We start from the raw sequence: 24,623 nt of genomic DNA on the forward strand, positions 1-24,623 counted from the left end.
TTTATTCCCAAAAGTCTTCACAGAGCTTAACGAGTTCTCTTCCTTCATTTAGTACTATAGCTCCTACATAAACACCTCTTTTAAAGCACTTTGGTTTGAACTATCAGGCAGACTGTCACAACCATCTGCAAGTTAATCTGACACAAACAGTGCAGGTCCCCTGAACTTTTCGCACTGGAATAATCAACAGGTAGGCTTTCAAGTGCAAGTACACACTTCAGGCATCCACCACTTCCACTGAGGAGGAGCTTGATCCTTATGGTTATTGTCTTTTTCTAGTATCACCACCACTGCATAAAATATTTTAGAAACATCAATCCAGATAGGATGCACGTAAAGCCTACTACAAATTACTTTCTTCTCCTCAATCTGGCATTTATCCATTACATGTACTCTTAATTACACATCACTCAAAGAAAAATAAATAGAAAACAAACAAACACACACACCCCCAACAAAAACCTTGTTTAAGCTTCTGCATCAGTAAATGTAGATCACTGATCATGCAGTCACCTCCCCCCCCAGAATAACCTTTCCCACCCACCTCATGTACTCTACTTCCCCCCCTCTACCTCAATACTACAATGTTCTGCAACAGTTTCCACTCTGACCTGCTATGACCAAACACACTTGTGAATTACCTCATTAGTAACATGATTCATATGGGGAGAAAAAAAAGAAAGGAGGGGGCATATTTCCAAGTGTGTAGGGCATACCTGCAGTTTCCTCCTCAGTTATGCAGTCTTGCTACCATAATTCTGCACTTCTCCACTATTTCTCTGTATTTTCTTTTCAGAGATAGAAAATGGGGATCATTACTCTCTTATCACACAGCAGTCTTGTAAGACTCTTAATAATGGAGCTGTGCAGCTGCAGAATTTTTGCGCAGAGAATTGTCAGCACTCAGTATTTATTTTTGCACAGCAGAAGTGTCTTATTAGTTGTTTTACACCAGTACCACTGAATGGAGAACTGCTACCTTCTGGCTTTTAACAGGAGACATAAATCCTATTTATAAGTAACTGTAGACATAAAACTGTAGGAAAGTTGACGGAAGATGATTTGTGCACTCAAATTAGGTAGTGATAGAAAAGACGACTTGCCTACCCAGTTACGAGGGAAGCTGAAAGGAAGCCTAGTGCAGAACCAGGATTTTCCAGCTTCTGTTGTTTCTATCACTAGACCACATTCTAGTAGAATGAGAAGCAGAGAGGACTTTATTTCCCAAATCAAAGATACCTATTTCTCCAAATCAAAGGTACCTACGTAGACAAAACTGCACAGAATTTATTGAGTCTGCTCTGAACAAATGAAGGTGCTAAACTGACTGACATAGAATTATTTATATAAAGAACAAAAATAACTTTTACTACTATTTTAGTAACTGAAAACCTATACAGCTTCACAAGTCCTTCTACTTTCAAGTACTCTCAAAACCTACTCTGCAGCTTCTGGCTACATCTGGGTAGCGAGAGAGCGAGAACACCATGTGCAACTCCTTTGCTGTGACTAGGAGCTTGCCTTGGGATAGGAAAAAAAACCCGTAAGATCAAACTCCCACAGCCACACATGTACAAAACCAACTTCCCAGACTCAAATAAAGAGTGCAATGATGCCTGGATACAATAATCAACTCAAAAAGCCTGAACTGTAAATAAGTTCTTATCCTCCTGTAACTGTACAAATGCACCAAAGGGTAAGAGCATGTAAGTACCCTTTTTGTGTATGCTGCATTATTCCTGCCCTTTTCACATCAGCCACCCAGAAACTGGCACATCACACCAATATGGAAAACCACTCACACAGATACAATGAAGAAAATACAACACTGTGACAATATAAGGACATGTCAGGTTGAAGAGATCGAGACTTCAATTTGAACCGAGCAAAATTACATCGACAAAGGCCAGGCACATACTGCAGTTTTATTTACAAAGCTATAAATCTTTCTTTGAATAAAAATGTTATGAAAGAACCCCTTTCAAATGCACTCAGAAATTAACATCATATGGTATTAATAGCGAGACTTTTCCTACTTGTGTCTTAAAGGTAGAAATACTTGAACAATGGAGTTTGTTTTCATTCAGCACAAAAAGAATCCCTGGAACACTTTAAATTCAGATTTCTTCTTTAACAGTATGATTGTTACTATTGCAGTCACTCAGAGGTGAAATCACAATTAGCATTCACCAAAAGATGTAACCTCCCTTTTAAAATAGCTTTTGAAAGAATTGTGACTATTATGAATTATGAAAGTGAAACATTAGTCTGTGCCTGAGCAAGGCCTCATTTCAGTTTCACTGCCGTCAGCGCGGCTGAGCAGACAGCACCAAAGCCAGCACCTGCTCGCCCTGTGTCACCGCTGGGCTCGGGGTTCAGGCTGGCCCCGTGGCTAACGATGGGTTACCTCCCCGGCGAGCAGAGGCCCAAAAACCTTTTCGATAATCACAGCACACTCATGACAGTGTCTGTGACAACAAAACTACTTCAGTTAGGGAAACTACTCCAAACTGGAATAGTTATCCTGGTACAATCAGAAATATACATGCATTTTGTTTTGCTACAGCAGTATTTAAACTGGCTGTGCAGCTATTCCGATGAAAATGTCTCTAGATAATCTACTTCTGTACTGCTGCCTCCTGCCTATAAGGGAAGAATAGGTGCTGTACGACATGGATCGTAAAGGCACAGTAAAACAGTAGAGCTGTTGCATATAGATGAGGCCCAAATATACCCAAGTGCATGTTGCTTGTTCAGCAAAACCAAGTCTGAAAGCTCAGCGTGACACAGTAAGTTCCCATTTTAAAGCGTGCACATTTTGTCATAAGAATTTTACATGGCCTGGGTCAGCAAACTCCTGTCTGAATAAAATACAAAAATCTGACTACAGCTGAAAGGAATTGTATTAAATAAGAAAACAAAGGCCTGGGGTTTACTACAATGCTGAGCACTTCAGCAACATTAAATACTTCACTACTTCAAGGCCATTTCAAAGCTACTTAATTTACCAGCGAGATGGCTTGAGGTTGTAAGGAAATAGATTTCTGGCCCTGCTCAGCCCATGTGCCCCATAGCATGCTTAAGTCTCCCAGAATAACCAAGGGTGGACAAGATCTGTCCCTTGCCAGCGACAGCCACCCCTTCTGCTATTCCTCATCACCATCCAGGCTTTCCCTCCTAACATGGTTCAACAACATACATTGATTTTATATATACACATTGCATCTTGAACTGTATATTTGTATATACTATGCACAGGTGACAGACTTCTCTGTCACGTGTTACCAGCTTCCAGAAATGTCTCCCCACAGTTTTTAATTCTCCTTTGCTGCCAGGGATGTTCCGTACAAGAAGCAAAGACCCCAACAATAAAACCTGTGCTAACCAGAGAGATGACGTCAGCAGAAATACGAGGCGGTTCCATGGCTGCTCTCTGAAATAATTATTTTTGCTTTGCACACGAGTTGCTTGTATTTAGGTCACTGTTTTTGTATCTCCAAACCAAGGAGAATATGCCTTGTGTACCCTGTACAGGCAGACCAGAAGACATTCAAACAGGGAGAAAAGCCTCATGTTCTGCTTCTCACTGCCCCTGCTCCCCCACGAGCTCAGCTCAGCTCACAGCCCATCCTGCCCATCCCTGAGCAACACTGAAACACAACAAGCACATATCCCACAGAAAAAGCTGCAAGGCCAACCATTTTTAAAGGCTTCCTAGGGCTGCAAGGAATAAACTAACCCCACAGGAGAAGACTCGAGGCAAACCTAACAGTCTTCTCTGAGCCTGCCTACAGCACAGCTCAGAAGGAAGAGGAGGGCAGAAAGCCCGCCCTGTGAGGCTAACGAAGCAGCAGGCTTCTGCTTTTCTGGGCCTTAATGGGGTTTTGTCAGCCGTAAGAGATACTGACAGTCCTCACAATCAAGTGGACACATAAAGAAGTAGGGTAAATTGTAGCTTATTTTTATGACAGACACTGCAGCCCTAGAGCATCGCTGCAGCTAGTGCTCACAGCTCAATACAATGCCATGTACCCTCACATTCCAGAAAACCAAGTGGTGTGACCTTCCCAAGCACAAGGTGGATTCAGTCCATCAGGAATTCACAACCACTTGTGAATCAAGTGGACATAAACAAGTAGGGTAAATTGTAGCTTTCCTATACTCAAGAGTAGCTCAAGATTATTTTCTTTTTTTAAACTACAGTTTGACTATCATTAATTGCACATCTCACAAGTACACTCCTTTCACCAGCTGTTGCTAAAAGTGGTATTATTTTTCCCTTACAGTACATGCTCTACTTCCCTAAGAACAAATTTGTCTGAAATAAATTTATTTATTTACTGAAGTCAGCTTCCCCCCCCCCCCGCCAGGAGGAAGCAGACTTAGTGCACTGTAAATACTTTATTAGCGTCCACTCCAGACAAGAAGACTGAAACTATATGCAAAAGTTTCCATATTCCTGTTTCCTGGTACAGCAGTAGGAAAGGAGACGAGGGACTCCCTGCCATCTGCGGTGGTACTACATCAACATTAGCCATGCTACCAGCAGTACTGAAGTTACTGATGATGGGCAAGACTAACGTCAAGTGCCAGGACCAGGTAACTCACAGACTGAAAGCACAGATAACAAGCCTGGTTTCACTGCCATTTTCCCTTGTGATGCAGCCTCTCCCGAGGCAGCTAGAGCAGGAGGTAGCTGCAGCAACAGATGGGGAGCAGAGAAGCCCAGAAATGTATCTAGCAGCTCCCTGCTCCAAAAATATACTCACACAAAGGGCCGTGTGGAAGCACAAACTGAAACAAACCCCTAGTTCCAAGCAGAGGAAAAGAGATGCGCTGCCAGCAGCTTTCACCCTTGCAGATTCTCCAGTGTCTAATAAAGGGTAGGGTTAATGGCTTTTTACCTGCAACCAGAGACCAAGACTCTTCTATTCAGAAGCCTTTTCTCACAAAACCCATGGAAATAATAGCTGGAGGTTTCCACCCCCAAAAGCTTTGGTTGAAGTTGTCTGCTGAAACTTTCCGACGCAATGCTGAAGTTGCTGGCTAGACAGAAAATTCAGACACATTTTAACATCACATGAGAGCTTCTTCCCTATGAAGCAAAGCTAAAAATAAGGGAGAAGCCCAAGGTTCAAAAACAACACAGCAAGCAAACTTATGATAACCACTGACGGCATGGCCCTGTAAACCACAGGTCATGTACCCAGAGAAAAGGGCTGTCACATCTCTCTGGACAAATGACAGCAACACTGGTGTGGTGGTACAACAGGCTTTGACAAGGCAGTGTGGTGCAGCAGGCTGCCACAGGTAGCTGACGGCACGCCAGGGGCAGTCCCCTTGCACCACCCTTTACCAAGCTCTCCGTATTACCGTACTCCGGCACTCCCGTGGCACAGCTGCTAGCTTCCAGCTGGCAGGGCTTTACCCAAGCAAAGAGGGAAGAAGTGTGGGGGCAGAAAAGAAGAGTTGCCTTTCCCTGCACACACACCACCACCCCCAACTCTACTGGACAGCCTTACAGCCATGGGCTAAAGGAGGCATCATGTCTCAGGCACTAGATGTTTGCAGTTCTAGCAATATGGGTGATCACACTTTCTCAATCCTCTGTAAAAAAAAAATGTCACCGTTCCATCAACCACTATGAGAATTCAGGATGTTAAGATTACTCTTAGTCATCTTTCAATTCAAAACAAACAAACAAACAAAAATCAAAACCCATTCAGTATATGAAAAAAATGAATCCATGAGAAAGAAAATAATTCCTTTACTGTTTTAAGACTGTCTACCTTGGTATTCTGAAAGGGTACGCAGACACTGGAGCTCAGAGCAACCAGCTAAAGGGAGGAAAGTAAACAATTTTAGCAAGAAAATAAGAAACCAAAAGCAAAGCCTACAACCCCAAATGTCCTTTTCTACATGCACAAATCCCAAAACAGCAGGGTGAAAACATTGTCATGGGTATTTTAAAAAAGGATCTTTTTAAAAGTGCTACCAGTAAACAGGAATCATTCCATATATGCCTCAAAACCAAGAAACACTGTGCTAGATTCTTCTGCTTTTTGTGGGATGACAGGAAGTTCTGAAAAATGGGTCAGGGCTTCCCATTCTTAAAATTTTCTTACATGTCAAAGATAAAGGAATGCAAGGGGAGGTTTTATGAATATTCACTTGCTCAACTTAAGAGACACTTATTCCGGGTACCCTATGCAGCTAAGATCTGCACTTGAACAGAAAAAGGAGTTCCAAAATCTTGTTCTCTTTAAAATTTTTCATAGCTCTATGCAACTATTGCTCCGGTTACCTACAGGAAGAGACAAACCACTAATCAGTTTTCCAAGAGTCAGTAGGTACAATCAGAAGAAAAATACAGCCAAGCAGTTCAGAGCAGCCAAACAGACTCACGCACCTGCTAACATGGCCACCAGCACTGTGACTCCAGAGCTATAATCATGTCAGGTGCTACCAGCTCCTGTCAAGGTTAAGTCCTCTGCTAATAAACCACGGATAAGTCAGCAACAGGTTGGTTAGGAAATTTACAAGCTGCCAAGTTAGATGCTTGCTGGAGAAGTGAATTAAGGTGTTTTGACAGCTCTTCCTGTTCTTTTAAATCTTCTCCTATGTACTGCCATAAACAAAGAGATTCAGAATTTACTTAATGAGCAGTCACTGAAAGTAAAGGAAGTTCACAGTGCATGCTGAGTGGCAGGGTACAATGCGCTGCCAACTGCATTCAATGGTCCAGATTCTCCAATTACTTCATTTAATATGGCTTTTGATAGTAACAGTACTGGCTATGCAAATACTCTTCCCAAGCACAGCTGTGGCGGGAGAGTCAGTTTATGACACTGGATTTAAAAGCACAGGCATTAGTGCATTAGTCTTAGCCCTGAAGAAAGTTCAGGACAGCTATCATCTTAGGGCATCAGGCAGCAGTATACCTAATGGAAAGCGCAGAGCTGACTGAGCCTTTGGTCTGCCTGGCCTAGGAGAAAGGTGCTGGGGCTTGTCGCAGCAGGTGGAGATGAACATATGCTCCCAGCAAAGCTGCACACCCACCAAAACATGCACCTCCCACCACAACAGCCAATGTCACCCATCCAGCAGCCCCAGAGACCTCCAACCCGTCAGACAGCAGCAGGGAAGCAAACATTACTTCTTGGGTAAAGAAAGAGGAGGCAGTGAACATGGAGGGTGACTGGTCACTACAGGTGCTTGTGGAAATGGCTCCACGGAAATGAGTGGTAGTAATGTGGGCCACAGTAATATGGGAGTCAAAACTGATGTGACACAGTAAGAGCCTTAAAATGCCCCCAAGTGTTTCAATTCAGTTGTCCCCAGAACTAGAAATTATTTTACCCTTGTCATGTTCGGGCAGCACCAAAGTAGTTTTGAAAAACAGATTTATCAAAAAAAAAAGACTGGATCTGCTAGTGTGCTGTTAGGCTCTCATACAGCAGCTCACCCAAAACAAAGCCCACAGAACGACTGCAGGAGACTTAGTGGGCACATGCAATAAAACCCAAAACCAGTTTGTGCAGAAATAAATACACAGAGCCACAGAGATCACAGTTCAGCAGCTGCAGACAGTTAAGCAGCTGCAGAGTCTGACCATAGCTTTGGAATAATCCTCAAGAAAGTCTCCTTAAATAACAGTAAAATAGAAATAAAAAAGAAACCCCATTAATGACTCTCCATTACAAAGAGAACCTCAACAAGCAAACAAGAATTACTTTTGGATCGCTCATCTTTACAGGTTTGCAGGCAGCTGGAAACAATAGTTCTGAGGGCCTGCACTTCTGATTCATCTCCAAAGCTTGTGTGCTCAGAAGCCCTGCAGTGACAGCACAGGGCACTTACTCAGGATCCAGGTGATTTAGCTGAAGCACTTCAAGATGCTCTTGCCTACAGCTGTGTCTCATCTCACCCCCCTGGCAGGTCTCCCTCCCCACCGCATCTTCTGCTCCTCACGCTCACTTTACAGATCTGAACCGAAGTTGATGACGGTTAACTCCGACACACCGGGCAGCTTTACTGTCATCCTGCCTCTGCTTCAGGGCAGAAGACTGCTGCTAAGGGACAGTGACATCTCAGCTCCACTCCTGAATCCAGAAAGCCTCATGAGCCAGAGCCTTAGACAACAGCAGTGTTAGTTATGGTTCTGCTAATTTTAGCTCATGCTTAACCCACAGCTCCCAAGTCCCTGCAATGCCTTTCCAGGTGCCAAAAGCCACAACTACCCTATACCTCAACTGCCAAAGCATACAGCTTCCCAGCTGAGAGGCTCTGATGCGCCTACATAAACTGCATGCTGCAGAAATACATTTTTCAAGTAAAGACAACAAGAGGAAGAAAACAAGGACAGCTTTATTTACCCTATTGCCATGTGCATATCTTAAAATAAGGAACAAAAGTTCAGCTGCATAGTTCCTGTGTTTCAGAGTCCGCTCCAGGACACACAGGACAGACCTGGTGCAGAGGGCAGCTCAGGAGTGTCCCGCAGCAAGGCAGCGAACAGCCTGCCAGGGCCAGCTTCTACCCCAAGGAGTAAAAGGAGGGAGAGGGGCAAGGGAAACAAACACACACTTCACACACTCCCCTCAGAGTAAACTGGGAAAGCTTTTGGAAGTAAACAAACAACTCCCCCCAGTCTGTATTCTCAGAAAGCCACCCAAGCAGAATGCTTTTACTACGGTAACTGAAAGGTTTGTTTTACAAGAAGAGTTTCCTCAGATTTAGTCAACCTTACCAGCCTCCTCCTCCTCCTCCTCTCCTTATTCACACTAAGCTGTGAAAGGGACTTCAGCTCTCTCCAACCAATTAAAAACTAATTGAAGCAACAGACTGGCACTATACAGCCTGAGCAGTCTAAGAGACTGAAGACTCAGCTCAGATGAGGCCTACACAATGTCATAATATTTCATTTAACCTCGTAACACAAAGAGCTGAAAGGAGTATTCACAGGGATCCAATCCTGCAAAAATTTCTTTATTCCAGCTCAAATCCACCGGGTCCAAAGGAACAGTATTGTACGCGTGCAACACAGTGCCTGCAGGAACAGAGCCAGGTTTTATTTATTTGTAAAGCTCTGTGAGGAAGTTACACACACACACACAGAGTTTCTCCCTCAAAAAATAAAGCCATGTTAGAACGTAAGTTAGTGGTTTTTATTTATCCAAGACGACATCCTCACCCCTTTAACTGAATGAATGACAGGCCATTAACGCAGATTTGTCTACACTTGGATATATCCTAATCTTTTCTGCTTTAGACAATTATTTTTCTTACTGCTAGAACAGTGCACTATGTCAAGGAACTGCTGGGAAGAATTCTGTCTCTCAAAGACAAACAAAATCCAGAACAAGTATTTAGGACAAACCTAAATCTTTCTACCTTACAGACACTAAGCTTCGTTCCTGCTTCTACCAATGAGGTCTTTTAGGAACTGCACACAGTTTCAAACACTCTCAAAGAGTTGCTGCAAATAGGAAATGGGTATAAGCATGCAGCACTGATGATCTGAAAAAGTCAGCAAGAAAGATTTCACATGTGCCCATACCTCTCCTACTGAAATCTCTTCACTGCACAATATGCAGCTAACAACCTTGATGAGAAACCCCGAAGCCGTGCTCCATGGAACACGGGTGAGGCTATGAAAGGGGTGAGGAGGCCAGCTTGGTAAGGTAGGGGAGGAAAGCAGCTGGTGTTAAGAAGTCCGGACTCTAGTCACCTCCTGACAGAAGCTGGGCAGGCAGCCTAAAGGAGCAGATCTACATTTCTGAAAGCAAGGATTTTCTTTCCCATACAAAAAGAAGAGAGATGCAAGGTGGCAGAGGAGAACTGCTTTTGTGCGTGGACAGTGTGTTTTAATTGACTGCAGGAAGAAAGGGACAAGACTGACCTGTAAGGCTGCTGGTGGTGATTATTTGGAAAGAATAAGTTTGACATGCCCTCAAAAAGTCCTCAGTCAAAAGTGGAAATGAAAGGAGAAGAAAATGCTGAAGTGTATTTGCAGATGGGGATTATTTGGTGTGGAATCAGAGATCTCAATGAAGAGTGTGAGGACAGAGTATAATTTAACTGAGGAGAAAGAAGCTAAAAAGCAGGAGAAATTGCACGACACTTCCCTTGCACAAGCTATACTTTTTACAGTATACCTATATGGCTAACACGCAAATGCAAATTTGATCAGAAACTCAGAAGAGCAAGCCCACAACAAAAAGCACTGTTTCAGCAAAATTTACTCAAAGAGATTCTGAAATGACCTGTAACTGTATCTCTTTCTGTTACAAGCTTCAAGGAGATCATCCTTAATAATTAAAAGCACATAGGTGCTCACAAAATCCCCTCTTAACAACCGTGCAAAGCAAGGAAATGAACCGAGCAATCTGACAGCCGACCCTGTGCAGGCAGCCCCCAAGGATTTCTACAGAACCCAGTTAACTCCGGTTTCTTTCCGTGGCCTTCAGCACTGAAGAGTTTGCTGGAAAGCGGCAACCAGAAGACAAGCAGATTGGTGCAAACCGTGGAATCTCAAAAAGCTCATTTCTCTCCCATGCACAATGCATGCCAAATCTTAAAATTCCTGCAGCATCCAGTTATGAAACTACAATAGAAGAGAAAAACAGATGGCTAAAGCCTTTTGGAAAAAAAGATTAAGCATTATTTCATTTCCAAAAGAGGAAGATGCATATCTGAAAATACAGAACCTACTTCAGATCGTACCTAGCTGGCACAAAACTAGGCAACTTGCCTCATGGAAATGAAGCCTGTCTTCAGTTAAGGCAGCATACAAGAAAAGTTTAACCCTTTTAGAACATCATGGCTCACTGTATTTTTATGACAGATTTAAAAGCAAAGCAGTACATCTAGGAGATGACAGGTATTACAAATATTGTAACAGAAGCCACACCAAACCATACTTCTTTATCTCTACAGCAACTCCTGAATGGCAAATCCTGTAGAAAAGGCTCTTTATGTTTATTCTTTTCCAGTGTTTTTAAGCAGTTAGCACCTACGTTCAGGTGAGCAGCTTTCTTGCTCTAAAAGCCTCTAATGGACAATGACATCCTAGGAACCTGACAACCTCAGCTCTGGAAGTTAGGCCACTCTGTGGAAACCAATCAGTACTACACTTGAAGTGTCTATCGAGTCCTTGACTTGCAAGGAAACAAGGAAACATAAAAGTCATCCTAGAGTGTTCACATGTTCAGCATTAGATGCTTCAGCAGCCCTATAAAACAGCTATCACAGCTCCTGGTCCAAGTTCGGGAACCGATCTCTGGTCCAAAGGGGTATTTTCCTCCTGTGGGGCTGCTCTGCTCAGCCTGCACCCCAGACAAGCCTTGACTCAGTCCTGAGCAGAGGCCTCCAGCAGCTGAGAAGCCCCAGGGTACACAAGAGATGCATGCCGGGCTGGCAGGCTTCACACTGGATCAACAGGAGACCTGGGCTTCTCCAAACTGGCAGCTGGGACTGGCAGGAAACCCAAAGGCATCTCAAACAGCTCTAGAAACCAGTGCTCAGGCAACTGAACTGGATCCCCTGCACAAGTCACAGCCTTACACCTGCCAGCAATGCCCGGCACTGTGCTATCCATCCTATCCCACGCAGCAACAGCCTGCTCCAGGGATGCAGAACAGCAAATACAATTTTTTTTGTAGAAGCCTAATCAAAACTCATGAGACTGATTTCTGGTTTTATTCAATGGCTCTGCACTGAGGATAAGGCTAAATTAACTCTCTCCTACCATGCAGCCAGGACTGCAGCTCACTGGCAAGGCTGGGTGGAAAATCCTGTGCTGTCCCAGCTTATTCCAAGGGTAAGTGGAGGATGACACACTCCGGGCACTGCCAAGCCAGCACCTTTCAAAAAAAATCAAGCGCTTATATGATTAATGCAAAGCATGACGTTTTCACAGTAGCAGGAGTCACTAATCCATATTAAAGACCAAGGCTATAATTATTTATTTATTTTTAATGAAAGGCTCTAAAGGAACCAACTGCTCAATTTTTCAAAGGTACTGTGCAGCCACAATAATTAGGTCTGGGTCAGCAGGAGCAGCCAGAATGCCACAGAAGTGTCGCAGTGTTGTTAATTACCTGAAAATAAGGTTTTTCTAATGAAACACTGACGACACTGGGCACTCCATCACAGTCCGCCCCCTCAAAATGCACCACTGATGAAAAGCAATCACCTGAGAGTGGCTGTCTTTAAGCATTAGTAGGGACAAGAATCAGAAATTAGAGAGCAGAAAAAGCAAGGAGAGGGGAGTTTCACCTATGCTGGACAAATGCTGCTGTACTTAGAGGTAATCCTTTTAAAGTGAAGCAGCAACACTAGAGTGGTAGCAACTTCCCGCACAGCCAACATAACTCCAGAAAAAAAGAGCAAGAGCTATTTTGAACACCAAGTTTAAAAAAAAAAATAAAAATAGAATCAATTCAAGTCTAGAGGAGACAAAAAGTGTAAAGCCAACCACAAATACACCAACATCGCAAACTGCACATGATCAGTTACAAGAATATTCTAAAACACAAGTCACTTTCTGAAGGGTTAGACAAATGTAAAGCGAACAGAAGATAGCAGTTCACAGACAGGCACCCAGCCTGGTTTGGTCATGCACAGTCCTTGCTCACAGACACATCCCAGTTCAAGCGTGTTTATGACTGCATTGTCATTTATTTTAAAATAAGAATGGAGCATTCTTTTCCCCCAGAAACACTGCATTGTTAAAATGCCAGTACATTAAAATAACTTACTGCTTACTACATTTTGATCAAACAAACTACAGACTACAGCACTGACCCTTAATACATATTGAGTGCTTTCAGCAAGAACAGCATATGGAGTTCATTTCTTCTGTTTTGCTTTCACATGGGCCAAACTCTGAGACAAGTTTTAAAACAGAGGAAGCAGTGATTCTGTCAGCACATGCAGAACTATCTTCTGCAGTTAAGCAAAGACTTAGCTGAAGGTTCTCAAAAATATTTATATATTTACCCTTTTGTTTCAGATAGGGGTTCCACTTTTGGCAGAAATACCATATTTTTAACTTGCACACTTAAAGAACATTTTTGTTAAGGTTCTCCTAACAAGAGGAAGCAAAATAGGAAAGCCTACAATCAAAAGACTGTGCAAGTGATGTTTTTTCCCCTATTGTTATTTTTCCTAGAATTCATCCACATTTCACCACCAGACTGTTACTTTGTCACAAGCAACACAAGCACTGATCTTGCCTATATTTAAATTCAAGAAGGTAAAATGAAGGTTCAGAAAAACCAACTTATTTTTAAGAAATTAGTTACATAGCTGAGGTTTTGAAGGCTGTTTCACTACTTCACACATAGGCGTTTTTCTAGGTGGGCACTCTAGTTTATGATTAAACAGTAAGATGATTGTTTCTAAATTAACAAGATTGTTCACAAGAGAACTTTTGTGTGTGACTTTTTCTTAAATAAAGTGAAAGTTAGCTGCAGATCCAATCTGAACATTCCCCTGCAGCATTCATACTTCAGTGCTGAAGCATTCTGCAAATTCTCAAGCAAGGAGCGAATCAAAGTGAAAAGGAAAGCCAAAACGAGCTAGTTTATGCAAACAAACCATAAAAAGTAATAAACACAACTCCTGAAATGAACCTGATAAACCAAAATTACTGTGGAAAACTCTCTGGCCTGAATGAGACAGTAGATCCCATGAGATAAACAGAACCACCTCTTTCAACTTTTAAAATGTTTTTACTTGGTAGCTTATTCCATGAAAGCAAGTTCAACTCCCGAAATGATTCTGTTTCTTAATAACCTTTCAGAGTGTTTTAGGCAGTGAGGATAATTTGTTAAAAAAAAAATTATTTAACCTGACAGTGTTCCTTTAAAGGAGAGCAGCGAGCAGCCTTCCAGCATATTTGACAGAGATTTCCAACTCCAAGAGATAGAATTTAAATTTGTAGAGGCAATTACTCATTACCAGTGAAAGCAGCCAATGCAAGTGCCAAACTTGCCAACAAGAAGAAAGGCCAAGTATTAGAAAGGAGGCTGCAGTTTATTACAAGGCAATCTGAAAATCACCGTCCACGAGGTCTGGCACGTACTTTCTTCATCCCCTGACACTACAGGCTCACACTAATGTGAGGAATTACGTGAGTAACGTCAATATTCCAAACATATAAAACAGCACTTAAGTATTTGTATAATGGAGATCTTTGCCTGACTATTTAAAAGCTGCTTCTAGTCTTCCCTAGCATATTTATTTAAGCTTATTTTGCACAGGAAGGAAGATGCGCCAGACCCACACCATTAACTGTTAGCTGCTGTCTAGTCAGATCCAAAGCCATCCAACTGGACCACCTCTGCACAAAATTCCTGTCTGACTAAACAAATACCTTAAGGCAGTTCCCAAGGATCTGTCTCTTCCCTCTTCCCATTAAGATGGAAAGGAACAAGGAAAAGAGGAAGGAGAGACAAGATATCTTCAGGTAAAAAGTCAAAATTGAAATGGGTATCCACCCCAGATTAAAACACCACCATCTTCACGACTGATCTCAAATGTCTTAGTCAGTGAACAACAGGTTCAGCAGATAACACCCAGCACCAAGCATTGAATTGGAAAACAGCTCTTGGGAAACATTGAAAAAAAAAACCAACCCAAAAACCCAACAACCAAACCCACACCACTAAGTCACAGGTGACGAGGTAATCAATGCACTGTCCTCCGCACAACAACAATGACAAAGAAAATCCAAGCACAGAAGAAAATCAACAGGTCCAAGAAAGACAAGTACCCCACACAGCTGCTTCTGCAAGGGGCAGGCAAGAGAAAGCGAGGGGAGGCAAGGCCAACGCATGCAAATCAAACAACACAAAATGAGCAACATCCTTCCTATTTCAGCACCAGCGACTTACTCCACCATTTGTGCAGCAACATGAGCTACTTCTTACCATTTTTTGGTGCATTCCACCATCAGCTCCTGGTAAGAGGCCACAAACTGGAACTTGGATGCATGTTTCCCAACACGCTGTAGTCTCTTCCAAACTGAAGCCATGATGGTGAGAAATACCAATCCTCTTACACAGCAGCAACTCTGGAAACACCGATGTAGGTTTAAGAGTGCGTGTGCTTGATACTAGCAGGTTTATATACAGACACAGTAAAAACAGTGTATGAAGAACTTGATAGGATGTCTACAGCTAATATTCCGCCTCTCCCTTCTTCATGGTAAATCCCAGTCCAGCTGAATGGCTCATCACTGGCCAGGAGCAGCGTGCAATAGGAGCAGACAGGTAACTGAAAGGAAGTTCTCTCATGGAATCAGCGTTCCTCACACAGCAGATGATGTGGAAACTGCAGGGCTGGAAGAGAAATAAGACAGGGGGAGAAAGCATCAGTTAATATACTACACACCACAGCCTGCAATTGCACGTGATCTCGTACCTTTCAAACAACTACAATAAACCACACGAACATACCCCCTTCCTGCTGCCATTCCCCCCGCCAATTTAATAAATAAGAACGCTGCGGCAATTTCAGGAATGCAAACCACGAGTCTGTTTGGAAACATATCAACACGTCCTTTTATCAGCACCATCATAATTGGCAACAACAACAAAAAAGGGCAGGTCAGGGCCACACCGACTCCTTGTGCAGCATCTCCGGGAAGCAATGCAAAGTGGCTGAGGTGCTGCCAGCATGCCCCCAGAGGGAGGGACACGGGGGATGAAGACAAGTTCTTTGTCTGGATGACAAAAGGTGTAACAGTTGTTTCTCCCTCACGCACACACCTCCCGCTCCCGTTTCTCTTCCCAAAGAGAAGGAACTGCCGAGAAGGCGACGAGGGAGCGTTACTAGTGAAATGGGCGAGGAGGAGGAGGATGGAAGCGGCAGGGGCATCTCCTGAGCGCTGGCTGCCCAGGATTCCCCATCCTCCTCGCTGCATCACATTGAAATGGAAATGCCTCTCCATCCCGAGCGGAGAGACGCTCACCGGGGGGATGCAAAGGGAGAGGAGAAGCCCTGAGGGGGCTTCTCCCCCCGACGGGAGGCAGCTCTGCCGCGCCCGGCGAAAAAGCCTCTGCGCTAGCAACAGGGGGAAGCAAAAGGTGGCCGCACCTGGCGAGGAGGCGGGCTAGCAGGGCAGCAAGGCTGGCGAGCAGGCGGGCTAGCAGGGCAGCAAGGCTGGCGAGCAGGCAGCCCGGGGCGCCGGACCATGCCCCCGGCGAGCGCCGCCCCCGCGGGCTCGGAGCGCCGCGCCCCGCCTCGCCAGCCCCTGTCACCTCGGCGCCGGGCAGCGCCCCCCGCAGCCGTTGGGCTTTTAAAATTAAAACGCCAACGGCGGCGATCGGAGGGGGGGGGGTGAGGGGGGGAAGGGACGCGGGGCAGCGCGGGCGGCCCCCCACACACCGCGGCACTCACCTGCCCGCGGCTCCTGACGGGCCGGCCCCGCCGGGCAGGCGCGGCCGCTGGCACACACGGCAGGCGAGAGGCAGCGCTGCCGCTGCCCATTACCGCGGCGGCAGCGCCCCGCGGCTGTCCCCGTTCCCCTGCGAGCTCATGGCGAGCTCACCGAGCGCACGCCGCCCCTCGTCGCCCCGCCAGCCGGGCGGGCAGGCAGCGCGGGTCCCGCCGCGCCTCACGCCACCACCATCGCCCTCCCGCCGGCGCTGCGCCTCGCCTCGCCTCACCCCGGCCCGCCGCTCCGCCCGCCCCCGCCGCCCGCCCCCGCCGCGCCATTGGCCCCGCCGCGCGCCCTCCGCATCCCATTGGTCGCTGCCTCGCGTCAATCACCTGCGGGCGCAAAGGGGCGCTCCTCGCGCAGCGGAGAGGGGGAAGCAGTGAGGGAAGAGGGAGCTCGCAGGCCCTTTCCTCCCGCCCCTACTCGGTCTTTTTCCGATTGGTCGCGACGCTCAAGAAGGCGGGGCTTATGGTGAGTAGAAGCTATCCGATAGGCGAGCGCGGACGCCCGTCAGCGGGAAAGCGTCCGGCGACGCTTCCTAAAGCCGCGGGCTGTCAAGGAGGGCCGTGGTCTTGCGGAGCTGCGCCGCCGGGAAGGGCCGCCCGGGGCCGGCGGGAGGGGCGGGGGGAGCCGTGGGCCGCGGACGCCGCCTGTCAGGTGGGCGCCGGGCGGCTGAAGGCTGAGGGACGGCGAGGGAGCGGAGCAGCGGCGGGGCAGCACAGGCCCCGGCCCGGCGGCGGCGGGGTGCTGCTGCTGGTAGGGGTGGGAGGCGGGTGGGAGCGGAACAGGGGATGAAATCACGCGGTCAGGTCGGTGGTTCTTTGCCGGTGTAACTGACGTGCTCGGTGGCTTCACCCAAGCGCTGGGGTTTGGCTGTTGTACGGGGTTTCGTGTAGAAGCAGCTGCCGGGGAGGAGGCGGCGATGCGGGGGGACCCTGCGGGCTGGGGGCTGCCCGCGCCCGAGCCCCCCACCCGCCGTGCAGCGCCGTCGCGAGGTGCCAGGAGCCGCGCCTAAGCCCTTGATGCTAGCTTCCAGCCTTCATCTAAAATCGAACTTTCCGGTTCAGAGAGACAACGCCACCCTGCTCCGTGCCCACTTGCCTTCTGAAGCCTCTCTTTACACCCCCGCAGGTGTGTTGAGTCTTAGACCCCAACGTGCTGTTTGCAACAAGTGGATCCCAGAGTCAGGATAACCTGGTGGTGTTGGATGCTGTGGCAGCTAATCCTAAACCTATCAGCCAGCCAAGTAAGAAACTAAGCCAGCTATCTAGTGGAAGTGCCAGGAAATAAAGATAATACAGTAGAGGTCTGAGAGCAGCTGTGAAATTGAAGCCTCTGGGCTTTGCAGTCCTCCTCTGTGTTCTTCCCCATAACAAACCAAACAGAACCCAAGCCCGATCCATGGACTGGGAAGCTCCTTATCCTAGTCTTTTCCTCCTCATCCATAAGCTGCCTCTGTCAGTGCCAGTATATCGCAGAGGCTACCAGTATTCAGTGGCTGAAGGGTGAGGGGGGAAAGAATGACTGTGTGGATGGACAGCCACGGGCCTAAGCTGGACTAAGTTGCATTGGAGAGGGTGAATATTTGGGCTATTAAAAAGGTCAGCCCTTTGCTTGTAATGTGTTAGTCTTCATTCCTTTGCCTTCTCTCAAGACAGATTTACTTACCTGAGCTGCCAGAGGGCATGCAATTTCTACCCATTTGGAGCTGTCCTGGAAGAGGCAGTGATTTTCCTTCTTAAAGTGTTACACTGGAATGTAAAAGACAGTTGTACTACTCGTACAGATTTTCTGAGAAATATTGATTTTTTTTTTCCCTGAAGCTACAATTTGAAGATTTGGTACGTTTGATCTAAGATTTCTGTCCCAGTTTTGCAGCTGGTCTGCACATCACAGGGTAATTCCAACACACTTGAGGGAGACATTACTGGTTTTTTAAGCGCAGATCACCTGCTTAGGATTTAGGAAATGAAGCCAGGATTTCCAGAACACATCAGACTGAGAACACGCAGTCTGGAGCACACATATGCTTGGTTCTGACATGGAAAATACCAGACGGAAATCTGGCAGCTGTAAAGTGGATCAAACAAGGTAATCTAAAGTTCCAGTGGCCCTGAGGAGATCCTTGGTTTCTCATACCAAGGGAATGTCAAGTAGTCAGCTGTACTGATTTTTATTTCAAAAGTTGTCTTTATTCTGTATGTATTGCCAAGAGTTAATCTGTAAGCTACTCTGATTTATCTTCTGAATACCATGCAGCGTCCAGGCTAATTCCTAAGACACATTTTCGGTCAGGATTTTATTTTACTCAAACTGAGATAGACGTTTTCTGTCCTGTGGAATAAACACGAAAGGTCTGGTGGTTTGTTCAGTGACTTGTGTTTCAAACATCATTATTTATTAACATTTTCCATTTCCTTCATAGCTTTTGGATTCAAGTTACACCAGTCCTAAGAAGTACACAGCATAAGGCTGCTTTTTCTGTTGTTGCATGGGGAGGATTGTAACATAGGCAATTATCCTACAGATTATCTACTTATTTTACAGTTTTTAAGAGTCGCAACCCTTAGCTCCCACAGTTTTGGGGAAAGGTGTAGGAGATTTCAAAGGGGGCGAGCAATTACTCTGGAAAAAGAGGCAAGGTCTTCAGCTGCAGATTGGAAGCTAGAGCACACTGCAGCGTTCTCAGGTTGCTGGACAGAGTCCTAGACCAGACCAACTCAAAAAAAGCCCTTGTGATTTCTGGCAGCTCACAGGCCAAAGGAACCAATAATTGGCAAAAAGGCATTAGCAAGGGCATGGATGAAGAACCCCATACCCATTCCTCTGGTCAGAGCACTCTTGTGGATCAGCAAGGAACCCCTACGTTGAGTTCATTGTCACACTGAAAAGATCTCTTGGCTGGTCCTGCCAGCTGTAAGCCTGGTTTGTGCCAGTGATCCGGCAGAAACAATAGCCCAGCTATAGAGCATGGGTCAGGATCCAAGGCAAGATGTAGGGAGACAGTCACATTTTTATTTAATCCAATATTCTGAGCTTGATGGTGAAAACAAGCAAAGGTAGTTATACCAAAGTGCCCAATACTCACCTTTAAGGTCAACGGCTGAATGAACAACTCTCACATGACCCCCAGAAGGGTCCTCCTGATTATGAAAAAAATGATACATCATTTTATGTACAGTGTCAAAGACCTCTTCTGCAAGTGGAAAAATAGTCACGTGATGAATAGGCAGATGTCACGTTATTATTTAAAGATACATAATATGTATGATACAATCTATTTAAACCATATTCTTGCCAGAGCTCCTGCCTTGCTTGCCTAAGGAAGGACAGCTGAGGAAGTGTGTTTGTGTCTGAGTGTGCCCTCTGTGTTGTCCTGGAAATGTCATGGAGCAGGGTGCTGAGAGCTGCTCAAACTGGGAAGTTGGCAGGGCCGACCAGGGAGTCCCCAGAGCAACCTGACCCCGTTCTTCATAAGCAGCTGGTTTCACCAAGGACACCCTTACTATCCAAAAATACATGCTCATGCTCTGTGGCTCTCCTTCCCACCCCCTGGGGTGGCACTGAAATACCCAGCCTCCCTCACAATCTGCACAGAAATCCCAGTATTTACTTTCTTCTGGATTTTGACTTCGGCTCCCTGGCTTTGGCCCAATGGTGGTAGGTTGCAAGCTTCCTGGTCCAAGTAGAGGGATGATCTATGCTCTGTTTACATTATTCCCTGTTAAGCTTTGAGCTTTCTCTTATCCTTCAACGCCTCGTCATCAGCATGACTAAGGACAGGTTGTTCACCAATAAAGAAATGACCTTTGCTAGAAATAGCTATCATTATAAATCTCAGTTTCCCTGTCCTTCTGTATATGAGCCTGCAGAAATGTCACTGAGGAAATCAACTAATTGGATTATGTTGAACTTGCAAGAGCATTCAGCATTTTGAGGCAATGGGCTATGCACGTGAGGTTACGCTCATCTGCTGCGTTTTAAACTTCCTTGTATTTCTAGATCCCATCGAAAGTTTGATCGCATGTTAATGAAGGCAATGGAGAATTTGCACTGACCTCAGTAGATCTGCATAAAGTGCCATCCTCCTGGTCCCCAATACATGTCACCAACTGATGCATGACACCATAAAATTCAGTTCTGTAACGAGTAATGCTCACTTAAGTTCTGTGGCAGCACGCTTGTCTGCTCTTTTTCTTTCTTTCTTCACATCCCAACAGTAATTAAAAATATATATATATATATCTAACAAATCACAAAAACATATGCAGCAACAAAATAATAGTTTTAATCTTCCCATCTTCTTGCATTTCTCGTTTGTTGCTGGAAAAATGCCACTCGGCTGTCTTTTCACATGATCTGATGACACTCAACAGCCATCCTGTATTGGAGGGAAAAATGTTTTGAGTATTCCCTCTACTAGATATTGGCGACAACGGGAGCGGCGGGGGGGAGGAATATGCTGTTCTATTTGAGCAGTGAAAGCTTGACTTCGAGGCTGGCAGCTGAGAAAAGGCGATTCCCACATCGCAGAATTAGATAGCTCAGCTACTATTAGCCTGTAATGAAAGCTTGTAATTTCATCAATGCTTGCAGCTGCGCTTAAGGCACTAGGCATAAAACCATCACAATTTGTTCTTGCCCTACCAGCAAAAGCAGTAGATTTTAGGGCGTGCTGCGGTGGGCTCACATTTTGTTATCACCCTGGCGCGGGCCAAGGCGGGCAGGGCCCCCGGTGCTCGCCCCCCGACCAGCCTACCTGCCAGCCCCCCCTGAACACCCTTATCCAGCGCCCGCCCCAGCAGAGAGCGGGCACACACAGGCTCTGCTGCCGAGGGCAATCTGCAGAGCCAGGGGCTGGTGAAGTCACCAGCACCTCTGTCTTCACGGGTTCTTTACCCTCCCGTTCTCCTGCTGTGGCTGGAGCCCACGCTTGCACGCGGTGAGACCCTGCTACGCTTCAGCCCAGCAGCAAGTGCCTCCCCCCGGGCTCTGTGCCGCAGGGCACCCAAAAGGGCCATTCCCGGGGTACAGCCTCACCCCACAGCCCCTTTGCTCTCCTGCGACCGGCTTCCTTGTGCCACCCCGGGGGCATGGAGTGCTCCCGGCCCTGTCCCTCAACCCCAAAGTCTTGTAGGCAAAGTCAAGCGGGCTGGGTCAAGAAGAGCGGATGCAAAATGTCCTCACCTGTCTCCGCTGCATCTCCCCGCTCCTGGCTGGCTGCATGGCTGCAGTTCTTCCCCAACCGCTCAGCAGTGAGGGGCACGGTGCATTTATCTGCAGACGAGGTCAAGGACAGGAGTCACATTCCTGCGACGCAGGAGCCGCGGTGCAGCTCAGCCTGCGAGGGCGAGACAAAGGATGGGGTATTGGTGGTTGGAGACCCACACGCTACAGACAGCTTTTCCCTGTTCTCCGTTACAAAACTCTGGATTAGCACTGCTTTTTCCAGGTTTATTATCAACTTTCCTGTTAGTCAGCTTGCAACGGTCTAAATGAGTTTTGTGATCGACCTTTTGATATCCTTGAGAATTGTGTACATCTCTTAGTGGCCCCACTGTCTCTCTTCTTAAAAAGTAAAAAGAAAAAAAAAAAGCAGCAGCTTGTACCATAAATAACAACTTTCGATCTTTTATCGCGCTTAGTGTCTCCTGTACCTTATCCAGTTTGTCAATACCCTTCCTGTGTGGTCTCCCTAGCCTTTTTGCAAAGTATAATTATGCTTGTATAGGACATCCTGCAGCACTAATGAGGTGAGGAATGTCTTTGTCCCTCTCTTTTTTAAAATAAACAGCACATGGTGTGGCCAGCAGGACCAGGGCAGGGATCGTCCCCCTGTACCCAGCACCTCAAATCCTGGGCCCCTCACTGCCAGGGGGACATGGAGGGGCTGGAGCATGTCCAGAGCCGGGCAGGGGCTGGGGAAGGGGCTGGGGCACAGGGCTGGGGGGGGGCAGTGGGGGGGGCTGGGGGGGCTCAGCCTGGAGGGGGGGGGGGGGGGCACAAGGCTGTTGGGGGATGGCTGGGGGAGCTGGGGGGGGCTCAGTCTAGAGAGGGGGGGCTCAGTGGGGACCTTACCACCCTACAACTGCCTGAAAGGGTGTAGCAAGGTGGGGGTTGGTCTCTTCTCCCAGATAACCCCTGATGGGATGAGAGGAAATAGCCTCGAGTTGCACCGGGGGAGGTTTAGGCTGGAGATTAGGAAAAAAATGTTCTCCAAGAGTTGTCAAGCCCTGGAACAGGCTGCCCAGGGAGGTGGTGGAGTCACCATCCCTGGGGGTATTTAAAAGACGTGCAGGTGCGGCAATAGGTTAATGGCGGGCTTGGCAGTGCCAGATTAACAATTGGACTTGATAAAGGTATTTTCCAACCTAAATGATTCTATGATTGTATGATTTCTTATCCAAAAATCCAGCTGTTAATTTAATTTAAGAGGCCCTTCATAAACAATGACCTTGATTCTCTGGAGCTGTTCACTTTTTCTGAATGTAATAATTTTCTACAGTTCTTTTCAACTTTAACCAGAACCTTCTTTTTTAATATATACTTTTTTCATCACCTAATTGCTTGTTACACAGACTACTACCAACACTCTGGAGACAGCTGAAAGTGAAAGGGCCAGACTTTAGACAAGACAAAGAAAAGGAGCAACCTATGGCTAGGATTTGGAAAATACACCTCAGATAGGTATGGCAGCACAAGTGAGAAAACGAGACTCTCCACAGAGACTGAGAACAGAAAAACCCTTTCTAAGAGCTATGGAAGAAAATAAGAAATGGAGCAAGTTCAGAGGAAGACTGGCTTCCTAGCTCCCATACGCACACCCATTCGACATGACGCTGGATATGTCCAATCTCTGATGACCCAGCTGTAGATGCTTTGTGGAGGCATCTAAGAAAACTGCACATTCAAAGCTGGAAGGTCAGGGAGTGAAGGTTGTACAGCCCATACATTTTTTTCTGCTGAGATCCTGTTCATTAGAAACTAAGTAGCTGGACATGCAATCAGAATACTGAACTGGAAAAATTTAAAGCCTTTTAACTGTATTTCTGTAACTTTGCATAAATGCCAGAGAAATCATAAAATGTAATACAGCTGTCTCTAAAGATTACGCAGGAAATTCCTCTTTGCCCAAATATAATATCATATGTCGCCTTTAAGGAGAACGCCTAGTTAACTTCGGCTCTACACCATCAGTCATCCACACAGTACATCAGTACGGAGGTACGCTTCCTCGGAGTACAGACATTAGCAATGCACAGACCATCATAGATCAAACCTGAGGCCTTCTTGGAAGCCTCTCTAGAAGCAATTACCTTGCAGATGTGATAAGACCATCTATCATGCAAACCGGTGCTCCCACCAGACTAAGATGAAATTTGTATCTTACAATTTGTACAACCAGAATCCCAAACATCATACAATAGGACATTAGTGCTTGATGAAAAGAATCTCAAAAGCGCAGAGCAGGAATATGTATATGTGGTGTGGACTTCACCCTGCAGAAGATTTATAGTTAGCCAAGTTATTGCTAACGAAAATGAGCCCCACGGACCTATCTGTGTACACGAGACATGCAAGTGGACGAGTGTTTTCAGACTTTGGTTGTGGTGTTGGGCAAGTGCAAGGTGGTGTGGAGAGAATCAGTTTTGAAAGGACAAGCAATTAATTGTGTTGTAAAACTGACAGCAAAGTTTGCTACACCAGCTTTTAAAATCTCAGCAGCCACCCAGTTTAGATAAATATCTCTAGTTATTCTGGAAACGAAACAAAAAAATCATAGCCAGGTTAGGTAATTCCAGACTCAGAAACTGCTCTTGAATATGTCCAGATTAACCCACATGGATTTACATGGTGTTGCAAGTTATTTTTAACTGAGTGTATTGCCTTAAGTTATCACTAATCTCCCTATATGCTTTTTAAACTGTATATATTAAAGTCACACTCTCAGAAAGCACGGGGACAGCTAGCTTCCAAAATTCTGTACACAGCAATGCTGTGTCCAACTTCATCCATATAAAATGGTGCAAGTTTGCTCACTAGGTCCTCCACAGAATATGCATCACGCCACACAGAAAAGGTACTTGCAGGTGGTCCTGGTACAACAGCAAAGAGAGCATTCTGGTGCATATGCTCTGGCAGGGGCGTGGGCTGAAATCCGTCTGGTGATCAATCA

General features: G+C 46.0%; 1 protein-coding gene and 1 long non-coding RNA gene across 14 annotated transcripts in view; one reads left to right on the plus strand and one right to left on the minus strand.

Annotated features, from left to right (window-relative positions):
* EHBP1 (EH domain binding protein 1) overlaps positions 1 to 16,678 on the minus strand; it is a 219,728-nt gene extending 203,050 nt beyond the window's left edge. For 7 of the 13 annotated variants that reach the window (XM_056342904.1, XM_056342906.1, XM_056342897.1 and 4 more), the window contains exons 1-2: positions 16,408 to 16,677; positions 14,937 to 15,347 (exon numbers count right to left, since the gene is read on the minus strand). In XM_056342904.1, the coding sequence (XP_056198879.1) occupies positions 14,937 to 15,040 (104 nt within the window). In that variant the 5' untranslated portion in view covers positions 15,041 to 15,347; positions 16,408 to 16,677. Of the gene's footprint in view, positions 1 to 14,936; positions 15,348 to 16,407 lie in introns of all 13 variants that reach the window. The other 6 variants (XM_056342895.1, XM_056342901.1, XM_056342900.1 and 3 more) reach the window with 1 other exon arrangement.
* A 260-nt stretch (positions 16,679 to 16,938) lies between these two features.
* LOC130151134 (uncharacterized) lies at positions 16,939 to 18,822 on the plus strand. Its single transcript, XR_008822515.1, has 2 exons — positions 16,939 to 17,104; positions 17,579 to 18,822. It is a non-coding gene; the product is annotated as an uncharacterized LOC130151134 (long non-coding RNA).
* Positions 18,823 to 24,623: the final 5,801 nt, after the last annotated feature.

The sequence above is a fragment of the Falco biarmicus genome, chromosome 6 (genome assembly GCF_023638135.1).
Source record: "Falco biarmicus isolate bFalBia1 chromosome 6, bFalBia1.pri, whole genome shotgun sequence".
Classification (NCBI taxonomy): domain Eukaryota; kingdom Metazoa; phylum Chordata; class Aves; order Falconiformes; family Falconidae; genus Falco; species Falco biarmicus.